This window comes from Paralichthys olivaceus, chromosome 15 (genome assembly GCF_024713975.1).
Source record: "Paralichthys olivaceus isolate ysfri-2021 chromosome 15, ASM2471397v2, whole genome shotgun sequence".
NCBI lineage: Eukaryota > Metazoa > Chordata > Actinopteri > Pleuronectiformes > Paralichthyidae > Paralichthys > Paralichthys olivaceus.
In genome coordinates, this window is record NC_091107.1 from 13,334,048 (window position 1) to 13,345,797 (window position 11,750).

At 43.6% G+C, this 11,750-nt stretch overlaps 1 protein-coding gene across 1 annotated transcript in view; it reads left to right on the forward strand.

Annotated features, from left to right (window-relative positions):
* ephb4a (eph receptor B4a) overlaps positions 1-4,369 on the forward strand; it is a 38,828-nt gene extending 34,459 nt beyond the window's left edge. Inside the window, exons 15-17 of the mRNA XM_020085812.2 lie at positions 258-451; positions 883-1,041; positions 1,813-4,369. Coding sequence (XP_019941371.2) covers positions 258-451; positions 883-1,041; positions 1,813-1,921 — 462 coding nt within the window. The 3' untranslated portion in view covers positions 1,922-4,369. The remainder of the gene's footprint in view (positions 1-257; positions 452-882; positions 1,042-1,812) is intronic.
* The last annotated feature ends 7,381 nt before the right edge of the window (positions 4,370-11,750 follow it).

Sequence of the window (11,750 nt, forward strand, 5' to 3'; positions counted from 1 at the left end):
CCACGTCAGGCTGAAGAGCAGCAGGATCAGTCGGATTAACCTTGGCTCTTTTTGCCTTTTTTGTGATTTAACGTAGTTTGGGGACTAGTCTGGGTTTGCACTTGGTGAAAGATCGTGTGGCGTGTGATTCTCGCTGCCAGTCAGTCGTGTTGTGGGAACTGCTGGATGCCCGAAGTTGTACAGCGCTAATCTAAGTAGGATTTTCAACCTTTTCCTTCAGTTCATGCATTGATTAGATCTTTTTTCCTCTCCATTAGGTTATCAATGCCATAGAGCAGGACTACCGGCTGCCCCCACCCCCTGACTGCCCCACCCACCTGCACCAGCTGATGTTGGACTGCTGGCAGAAGGACCGCTCGGCACGCCCTCGCTTCACGGACCTCGTCAGCGCACTGGACAAGCTGATCCGCAATCCCGCATCATTGAAAATAGTCGCCCAGGAGGGAGCAGGGTGAGAGTGCAGATGTGTGTGGTTGATTGACAGACAATGAGGCCACGATGACAGTAAATATGCAGAGTGAGAATGAGCAGTAAAAAAGAGGAACCAGGTTTGTCTCTCCTGACTGTTACGGGACAGACACCAGACCCTCTTAGTGCCCAATCTTCTGTACCCTCTTAATGTCCTGCTGGGACCTGTCAGCCTCTTGCTGTACCCATTTCCCTCCCTCCACATTCTGCCTGTCGGGCTGTTCACTTACAGCAGAGGAGCCTCCACCCCTGACAAATCCCATTGTTTGTCCCTGTCAGTCACTCACAGTCAGATTATAGCCCTGTGTGTCAGCAGGAATGTTGCTGCAGGATATATATGTATAAGCTCCGAACTGTTGTTGTGCTGACAGTGTGTGTAAGTCTTTCCTTTGTTTCCCCTGTGCGCTCCCCCAGGCCGTCCTACAGCCTGCTGGACCAGCGTGCACCTTTAGCCCTCTCGTCGTGTGCCTCGGTGGGGGAATGGCTGAGGGCCATCAAGATGGAGCGCTACGAAGACAGCTTCCTGCAGGCCGGCTTCAACTCCGTGGAGCAGCTGGCCCAGATCACCACACAGTCAGTACCTACTGAGAGTTTTCTTATCTAAACTGAGACTTACAGTATCTCTGGAGGAGCATTTTTGCTTTGCCCACAAGGTCAGAGAGCAAGCCCCACTTGTGGTAGTGACAGCAATTAACGCCTTGCTCACACTGCGTGATTTTCGGACGAATTTATGAGGCATGGCTGATTTTCGCAGGCCGCTGTGTGGTCACTCTTCAAAGACACGATGAGAGGCTCACAGACGCATCGTAGATTCTAATCAGAATTCCGACCTCTAAAACACCTCTGAAGGTGGTGAGGGTTCCATGTAGCAGTGAGGTGCCCCCTGCTCCTAACTGCACTTGTGTAATCATGGAAATCAAAGCAATAACCATGCATGTGAGGGACAGGGTAACAAAGTGAAAATGAGGCCTCAGACCAGGCCTCCTTTTTCTGTCCGAGCCCAATGCAGCTCATTCAAGCTGCTCTCTCTTTTCTCTCTATGTTTCACCTCTCCCCCAGTCTGATGTGTCATTCTCTAGCAGCATGACACAGAGACTCACAAATACTGCAAGCTTATGGATCTTACGACAGCAAATCTAGTCGTGTTGTGTTAACTCTGCTTTATTTACAAAAAAAAAGTGACCAAGATTTCCTGAAGTTCAATTTGAATGTAAACATATATGGAAGCCCAGAGGGGCAAAGAGTTGCTGACTGAAATATCAATTTTACGTCCATTAAATCATATCTTTCATTTCTTTATGTTCTTCTTTTCTAATTAGTAATTTTCCCTTTGTCTTTGTTCAGGGATCTCCTCCACATGGGTGTGACTCTGGCCGGCCATCAGAGGAAAATCCTCTCCAGCATCCAGACAATGACCTTTCGAAACAAGAGCACTGCGACTGTGACCTTCTAGCTCACCCCTCACTAACCTGGACGTGAACACCAGCACGCAGTGCAGCCCATGTACTGAGAGCACTCCGGATCCTCTCCTCTGACCTACTTTGAACACGGACTCCAAGAGAGATTGGCCGAATTTATTCATGACCAGGATGAAAAAGAGATTTAAAAAAAAAAATCTAGCTGAAGATGACTTTCCCCCAGAGGATGAGGGAGTCGTCTGGAGACTGGCGTTTCCCTGTCACCCGCAGTGACCAGGGAAAGAAGCTGATGATGTGCAGAATGACAAATTTTTACAGTTTGTGCTCAGTGTTTTTATATCTACCAGAGATTAGAGAATAAACATGCTCAACCAAGAGGAGAGACAGATCAGTGTTTACAAATTCCTCTAGTATCTTGACGTCTTGAAAACTGGCAGTTGACTCGACCCAATAAAATGTTGCTTCACCAAAGGAGACTGAAAAGAAAAATGCCAGTGACACTTCAAGGATTCATCTGTTTTCATATTGTTGTGTAATTATGAATGAGAACTGCTTTTACTCTGGGCGTCTTACATCAAATCCATCTTGATTACATTATCACTTCGATACCTACGTCAAAACTGAACATTTTAACAGTCAGATTGTACTTTTTCTTTCATTTGATTTCAACATTACCTCCTCTTTGCTCAGGTGTGATGTATAATGCGGACTCTGGAGAGTGCTGAACTCGTCCTAATCAGACTCCTCTCATCTTCCTCAGTCTGGCTCTCCCCTCTCCAAGCTCAGCAGCCAGTGAGGAGAGGAGAGACACCCGAGACATATCAGCACTTTCGTCATTTCAGAGTTAATTGTAATCTCTTAAATAACTCCATGCTTCTCACTCGGAGTGTGTGTGGTTATTTCCACTGCCTGTGATTCTGCCGGCAGCTCCGTTTTTATTATAGTCAGACTGAACAAAGGACCAAGTGGACTCAGAGACCAGAGAACACTGTCAAATTGGTTTTCTTTACGAAGGAAGCAATCTGGCCTCGCAAATGTTTTTCTTGTTATAACTAATACAATTTTTAACTCTGTATTTTCCATCTTCCAGTGCCATTCAGTCATCTTTGTGGACTTAAATGCCAATTTTTAAAGCAGAATCTTGTGGGTGATTCATTTAAATGTGCCGTAAAGGGTTTGCTTTGACATTTTGAAGTTTGGTGTATTCTTTCCTTCATCAGATGTTTGTTATACCGTCTATGAAATGTATCTGCTCTCGCTCAGCTAGCTGCACAAACATTGTTTCTTGACATTTAGATTGGCTAAGGGGTTAGCTTACAGTCAACAGTATCCATAGGTTTCAGGCTGGAATGCTAACAACACTGTTGAGCTCCTGTTTGATTAGCAGAGTGGTGCCCCCCCACCACATTATTACATGTGCTTGTTGAAGAAGAATAATGGACTGGAGTTCAAAATGTCAAAGTATTTCTCAAAGACTTTGCATCTCTTGAAGGATAATACCAGCCTTTTTGACATTTAGGTCATGTGTAATTTTCCCCGGGTGGCTCCCAGACCTGCAGTGAATCAGGAAAATGGAGCTCAAACAGCCACTAAGGGAACTACTTTGGTTACAAAATGCATTGCAACACTTTTCTCGATAGTTTCCTCTTTGTGCCAGGGTGGATTATTTTCTTTAAGTTCTGTTTTATGGTTGATCGTTCTGTTTCCTTTTCCCTATTCCGACTTTTTACTAAAAGCTTCTTGAACCTTATATCACACACAAAAAAAGGTTTCAAGAGGTTTAAAGTGCTATTTTTACACATTTAAAGTCCATCATATGTGATGAATAGCACAAATTCAAATCCCCTTGATGCACACCAAAGGTTTTGTGATGTAATGTTTGCTAACTTAAAGCAACACTGTGTAACTTTTCGTGAGCAACAGCACCCTCTACATGCACATGCACTGATTCATTCTGTTGGGTGTAGTGTCCGAGAGATTGAGTGGTTTTCATTCAGAGAAAAAACAAAGCTTATCAACGTGTTGAGATTCAGGAGATCGTACCTGCTCACCGAGGTTACACAGAACAGGCATTCAGGGCGAGGAGTAGGGATGACAGTGGCACCATTCTGTGTACCATCAAACTCATTTTGGTGCTGCTATTTTAAGGTAGAAAAAGTTGCATAGTGTTGCTCTAAAATGATTGTGATGCTACTTGGAAAAGACCAAATGTGATCAAAATATGTGTGATGCCAAAATCATCCATTCTCTTCCTTTTGTAAAACAAATTGCTGTAAGGCCTTAATCAAAACACTGGTATTGTCGCGCAAGAGTGTGAGACATTCCCACAAGGATTGTGGGAAATGCGATCTTCATATTGAAGGTCTCAGTTAAACTATGAAATCATGAATAGATAAAAAGTATGTTTTGATTACCATCCTGTGTGTACGCTAATCTGTATTCAGTATTCATAATAAAGATGAACAGCCGTGATTATCAGCAAAGACTCTTTCAGTTTCTTTGAATGTGAAAAGCAGAAAGACGTTCAGCCTCAACTGAATTCTAATGACCAGTGGACCAAAACTGACAAAGCATGAATATTTATCATCATATGTCATTCTATATAAAAGGGAGTCCCTATTTGACAGCATGTAATCTACCTGTCTGACAACTTCTGTCCTGAATCAAATGATGGCTCAGCACAAAGCCGCTCCACCATTACCATCACACAAGGATGTTTCTGGATTTCCTCAAAACTCTCTTATCTAATTGAGTTTTTCTGTCAGCGCTCAAAGATTACAACAAACGGAGTGGTCCTTGGTCGTCTTGTTCTTATCTGGGGTTGGATAAGGCCTCTGCCTGGACTGTCAAACATTGCAGCACCAATGTGAAGTAAAAGATCTTAACAGGGGAGGTTTTTTTTATTTTCTGTCGTCTTTGTGGCTTTTGTCAAGGGAAAAAGCCTCTCATCTATCCCATCGCCCCATTTTTTGAGAATGAGAAGGAAACCAGAGACCGCGAGGGCAAGAATCGTACCTCACCCCGCATTCTGTTTTGCAGCTTTGCCGTCTCGCAGCACTTCCTCCTGCCTTCTGTTCCTCCAGAGACACTTCTTTTTTTCTTTTTACCCCTGAGGGCCTCAGAGCTTGTCCTCTCCTATGTTTCCCTTCCTGGTCCTCAGCCCTTTTTAATCATGAAGAGATGTTCTTTTCTTCTCCTGTGCCTCGGGCTGAGAGCAGCTTATAGCGCAGCATAAGCTTAAACTCTCCCTCCCTCCTTCTCTCACACACACATACACGCAAACACACACACACACACACATTTCCTTTCTCTCTCCTCCTATCTCCAAAGCTACTTTAAGCATGCAGGCAGGCTAAGCAGCCGGGGCTTGAAGTCAGTATTTAGATTCATTGATTAATGTACTTTGATTATCTCTGTGTTACTGACTCATTACTCTTGTTCTGTTGCTCTCGTGTGGTCCACAAACTACAGACGTGCACAAGTGGAGCTTCCGTGTGGTGGAGATAAAATAACAATGATTAACATTTCTTCCTCTGAGCATTTTTTTTAACTCCGCAGTGTTTTAGTTTGTATGAATCTCGGTTTTTTTTCTGGGTGTCTGAAAGCGAGACATGGGCATTCAACTCTGCTCTCTACCTCTGTCACTGCCCTGCGTGACCCCTGACCCCGCCGTATAGTACAAATCTAGGCTCAGCTTTGTCTGCGTATCTGAATGGCCATTCATTAGGGCTGTCGAGTAAGGAGAGAGCGGAGCGGGCCCGCCAGGTTTTAGCATTTGGTGGGATTGTGTCATTCCCCTCGCATTCCTGTGGTCATTCAAGTGTGGAGAGTGGGTGTGTGTGGGTGGATGGCAGGAGTGGATGGGGGTTAACCAGTGAGACAGGTACATGTGTGTTTGAAAACAAAGGGGGGGCAGGGTGAATGTGATGTGAAATGGTTTCAGTCCGTCTGGAGCAGTAAACACGGCAGAAAGTCCGAGTGTGATCCTGCATTAAACGTGTATTGATTGATGACGTACTCCACTGAGAGTATTGCGCTTCCATAAATTTTAGGGGGTTCACAAGAGACCGATTAATTGTCAAATTCAAAACAGCTGAATTTTAGCTCCAAGTATGGGTCAACCTCTAAACTGGATCACGCAATTCCCAGGATGCAACTCAATGCCATCTTTTGTTTGATTCATTTCCAAACCTTCTCCATTTTGTGATGCAGGTTAGAAAATAAATTTATGTCTTAAACCTAAATCAAGTCAAATTTGATTACCTCAGTGTCAGGGTTATTTATGTTCTAACAGATGAACAGTGTCAGTCTGCTCCGACAGGAAGTACTTTTCAGTTTTTGGTTTACATTTATCAAGGAGGTCGTGTTTTTGTCTGCATCTGTTTGTCTGTTGCATGATTACACCAAAACTACTGGAAAGGATGGTATGGATCAGGAAAAAAGGGATTCAGTTTTGGTGTGGATATGGATCACGGGGTGGATCCAGGAAAAAACATTTTAACTTTCTTTAACATTTTAAGATTTTCCTTGATTTTAGAGAGAATAACTCAGGGATCTTGTAAAATAAATCTGGCTTTTTTTAGGGGGCGATCCAAATAAAACCTGGATCTAGTGAATTTAAATGTGGTTTCCTAAGGGGACATTTGGGCCTTCGTTGAGCTATGCATTCTACTCAGCAACGTTTTACTTTTTTATTTGGTAGAATTCATACAATCCTTAATTTATTAGAAAAACGTTTCCTCATTCACTTCTTTATCTGTTTCTTGAATGAATTTCAAAGAGTAAAGACATAAATGGGAAAATACATAAAACAATAAAAAGAAAACAGCAAACACAAGAGGAAAAGAAAAAACGGTTTGGGGTACTTTGTGTAAAAACCCTAAAGATGAATTTGAATTTGAGTGTGCCCTGTATTGAAATGATCATCATATCTTATCACTCTACATTTGAGTGTGACCCTTATGGAAACAGCTACATGCACTTTTGCTCTCCAATATGATCTGAGGACAAATTAATTCGTTTGTTTCCAGCATACCACCACCTTGAATACTTTTGCTAAGCCAACTGTGGTGTAAAGTTTTTAGAATGCCCTTTTAACATATAAAATAAGATTATTTTTTTGACTGATTTAATACTTTCTTTTGACTGATTTAATACTTTCTTTTTGAATCTACAGAACTGCTTTTGATTTTCCTGCGCAGCAGCAGCTCAAAGATGGAAAGTTAGATCTGAGATTGTTGCTCCTGTGCCAAGATTTCCCTCCCGGAGAGGACTCGCAGACAATTTGATTCCAAATGGCCCAGTATTTTCTGGTGAAAATCCACCCAGCAGCCAGCTGAGATTATTTTTCAGCTGTGCACGCCGTGTGATGGTGTGGAAAGATAGGAGGCACATTGCGCTCCCGCTCTGTTTCGAATGTGATGGCTGGGAAAAGTTGTCGCTCCCCGCTGTTCTACAATACATCTGTTGACTTTGCTGCAGCCTGTGACAGGCCATTGCTTTAAATACGACTGAGGTCTTAGCTGACCCACCTGATCAAATATAGGGTTGTGAGAGTGTGATTATTCCGTCGTGCTGCAGTGCAGTTTGATGAGGAATTAGTCTTGTACTTTTCATCATGAGCCTAATCCATTTAAATCAATGTAAACCCTCAGATGACGGGCCCCTGCTGTCCCTTATTGTTATTTTCTATTTGTTGCAGCAAGGGTATTCAAATATTGTGATATTATTCACTTCTGTTTGAGGCTGTCACGCTTGAAATCAATGTCTTTTTTGGATCATCTCCATTCATTATTATTATTTGAGATGTCTGCATCGGAAATGAAGAATGAATTTTGGCCCCAGCCACAGTTATAGATCCATGTTCCTCCTGCTCCTTTGTGCGTCTGTTTGCTCATAAAAATGGATCATTCTCCGAGCCAAATGGTTTGTCGATATATACATTATGACTCCAAAACAGCCATAAGTCACATGTAATAGCAGGTATCTACTCCTTCATCAGGCTTCAAAGAACATATCATGTTTGTCAGATGAGGTGTTAGTGGCATGAAGAATGTGAATATGAACGTCAACACCTTCAGGACAAGAGACCGGCCTCTGCAAAGGTGTTGTGCTGGTTCCTGCTCTGTCTCAGCTTTCAGCACACACACACACCCACACACACACACACGCACACACACGCACACACACGCACGCACAGCAGCCATCCATCTCCCCCGTGGCACCCTTTTGTTTTCCACTCCGCTAAGATGTGCTTGTTGCCTTCTGTGAGGAAATGAAAGGAGTGTGACCTTCTTGCTTCTTATCCTCTCCCTGTGAATCACCCATATTCTGAAACTCAATCCACATGCGTCAAACACCAGTTTACGCTAGAGGGAGAATTAGAAGTAGGAGAAAAATATCAAATTGCTTTAAAAGTCCAAAAGAAGAAGACGACAGGCTTTGTTTGAGACATAAAGCTTTGTGTGTCTGAAGTATGAGGAATGGCAAACATTGTGTTAAAGATGTTTCTGATCAGCGTGATTGATCACCATATGGGTGATTGAACTCAGATTGATTGTTTCACGCCGCAGTGTTGTGCTTAACCTCGCTCGCAGGCCTCACCTTCAGGTCCTAACTCAGCCCGGCTCCCTCTCACCCCCTGAACCCAAAACTGTAAATCTTTACCATCAGTGGAAAAAATGTGCGTCCGCCAAAAGTCATCTGGTCAACAAACTGAGAAGCAGAGTGTTTTCATACTGACCACCAGGCGTTTCTGAGCTTCACTTTAATCAGGCAAAAGTTTATAACAGTTTCAGGGTTTGGAGAAACGACTAAACGTCTTTTTAAACATTTCATCTCTTTTTTTCTTTTTTTCCACAGTAAAATCTTCAGCTTTGTTTGTTTTTCATGAACACAGTGAAGTCTTGTGGTCGTATAGCTGTTTACTTTTACGAGACATTTCTGCTTGTTTTTCTGAATGTAAATTGTTCTTTGGCGAGCAGCTGCCTCATTGAGGAATATTCATACATGTTCATCAAGCAAAGGAATAGAAAGAGTCAAACAATCATACACACCAGTTGCTGCACTTTCTGACTATGTAGGGATTTATAAAGAGCCTTAGTATTTGAGTGGTACATGCACACACACATCCATTGTTTGCCTGTGGCCCCTCAAACCTGCCTGCTTTGCATAAATGACACTCCATCAGAACATTGATTATACTGTAAAAACATGACCACTCACGTTTGGTACTGACCCCATGAGCAAACTGTGTTTTTTAGGCTCACATAATGACAGTCCGCAGGGCAGTCAGGACTCTGTGTGTGTGTGTGTGTGTGTGTGTGTGTGTGTGTGTGTGTGTGTGTGTGTGTGTGTGTGTTTGTGTGCCTTCCTTATGAGGACAAAAAGTAAGTCCCCATAATGTAAATCACTACATTCTAAGGTTAAGACATGATTTAATGTAAGGTTTAGGTTTATGTTAGATTAAGATTAAGGTTATGGAGACCTGTTTGAGGGTTAAGTGTGGCTTTTAGGGTTAGGTTTATGTTAGGCATTTAGTTTTAGGGCAAGGGGCTAGAGAATGCATTATGCCTGTGAGTGTCCTCACTATGATGGAAGTACAAGGGTGTGTGTGTGTGTGTGTGTGTGTGTGTGTGTGTGTGTGTGTCTTCCTACAGGTCCCTGCACCTTTGTTCACCATGTGCAGAGTCGTCCACTAAGAAATCTGAGGAGGCAGCATATGGATATGATTTAACTGTCATCTGGACGCAATACAACAAGGTTTACAAAGTATGAGTAAGTGTGTGTCTGGTGGAGTGTGTGTGTATGTGTGCGTGGTGTGTGTGTGTATGTGTGCGTGGTGTGTGTGTGTGTGTGTTTAGGTGTGTGTACGCTCTATGAATGTGATCACCCCCCCCCCCACACACACACACACACACACACACACACACTTGTGAAAGGAACTGGTATTATTTACTGTGTCACTGGCGCCCTCTAGTGTGCAGAATGTGTGGTGTGGGCTGTTTATTCTGGACATAATCTGTTTTAGTTCACGTCTGTCTTCTTGTTTTGACTCATGCACGCAGTCCCTCTTGAGCTACACAGAACAAACATGGTAGAAGCTTTAAATGTGAGATACGGGAGTGGCCCTGCTGCACACACATCAGACATGGATGCAGGCTCCTGTGTGTGCGCACAGAGAAGTTGAGCAGTGCATGCAGCAGCCTGATAAGGATATTTTGATCAGAGCCATCAGCGCAATCCCGCTTCCAGAAAACCTGCTGTTCGGATCCATGAGCTCGGACGCATTTTTGGTCCGTGCGCAACGAGCTCTCCAAAAATAAACCTAAAGCGCGGTGCGCAGCTGCAGCCATGCGCCATTGCCTTCATGTGAGCATCATGAAACTGAGGCAGGCTCGTCGAGCATGGGAGGTTAGTGTGTGTGTAAAGATGAGGACTCCAGTTTATCTGGAGTATTTACAAGTTCTGTCATTCACGCGACTGATCTATATACTCCAACACCTGTATCTCTGTGTACAGCGGCTCCATGCACGAGTTTGATGGATGCAGCGTGCCACGGCATTTTCTACATTGATCTCACTGACACATCACAGGGAGGAGCCGTCTCAAAACTGAGCTTTTCAGAACTTTGGATCGACCGTCATGGGCGCTGTCACTTACCTACGCTACTCTGTCGCCCCCTGGAAGTCAAGAGAGGGTGTTGCACCATTAAAGGAAACGCAGAGTCATGTTTTGCTCTCTTTATATACAGTCTATGGCTTTGCATGGGCGCGCGCGCGTGCGAAAACACACACACACACACAGTCTCCATTACTTCATAGGACATTACATTAACTTATATTGATTTCTTGGAGACTTACTCTAGCCTCAACTATAGTTTTTAAGGTTTTACTTGCCTAACCTTAACCCTAACTCTAGCCTAAATCTAAACCTAACCTTAAAACATGTCTTCACCTATATAATTCAATGATTTGTGTTATGGGGACTGGCTTTTTGCTCACATAAGGACGATGGACAGACACACACACAGTCCTCACAGCCCTGCAGACTTTCCCTTTTGCCCAATAAACACAGTTTGCTCATGGTGTCCCTACTCACAGTGGGTGGTTGCTTCTTCACAGTAAAACAAGCGGTTCTGAAGGAGTGTCATTTATCCAAAACAGGCAGGTTTAGGCAGGCCCAGTACAACCAAACCCTAACCATGGTGTCTCATCTTGAAACAGAAAAATCTTATCAGTAGTTCCTCTGAAGCTTTGGGAGTGTCTATCTTGTTGTCCTTATAAAAAGGGCATTATTAGAAAAAAACATGTCTTGTGGGCTTGAGCCAGGTTTAGAGGTGCACCTTGTTCATTTAAATTCATCCTACAGGCAATTTAGAGTCTTCAATTATCTTTGGAGAGGAAGCAGGAGTTCCCAGGGCACTCCCACAAAGACATAGGGAGAACATGCAAACCCCACACAGAATTGGTCAGAGTTCCTCATGCAGGATCAAACCCAGAACGTTCTTTCTGCGAGGCTACAACCACTGCACCATTGTGCTGCACAGAGCCGCACAATTGACTTTGTTGTTTAACTTGCATGACTTGATTCATTTTCAAACAGTCTCTCCGTGTGATTTGCCACCCAGACTGTTCCTTTGCCACCGCTCTCATAGTTGCAGTAAAATAAATCTGACACTCTTTAGTGCAGCAGTGTATAAAGGTGCTGGAGGGTGAGTAGCACAGCCTGAACAGTTGTGACCCACAGTAACTTCTGATTAAAAAAGTCTCCATCAGCAGAACACACACTCCTCTCACTAACAGCAGAGCTCACCGCCCTCTCATCCCTGTACAGTAAGTACACTGTGGCAAAAATAGCAGAGCT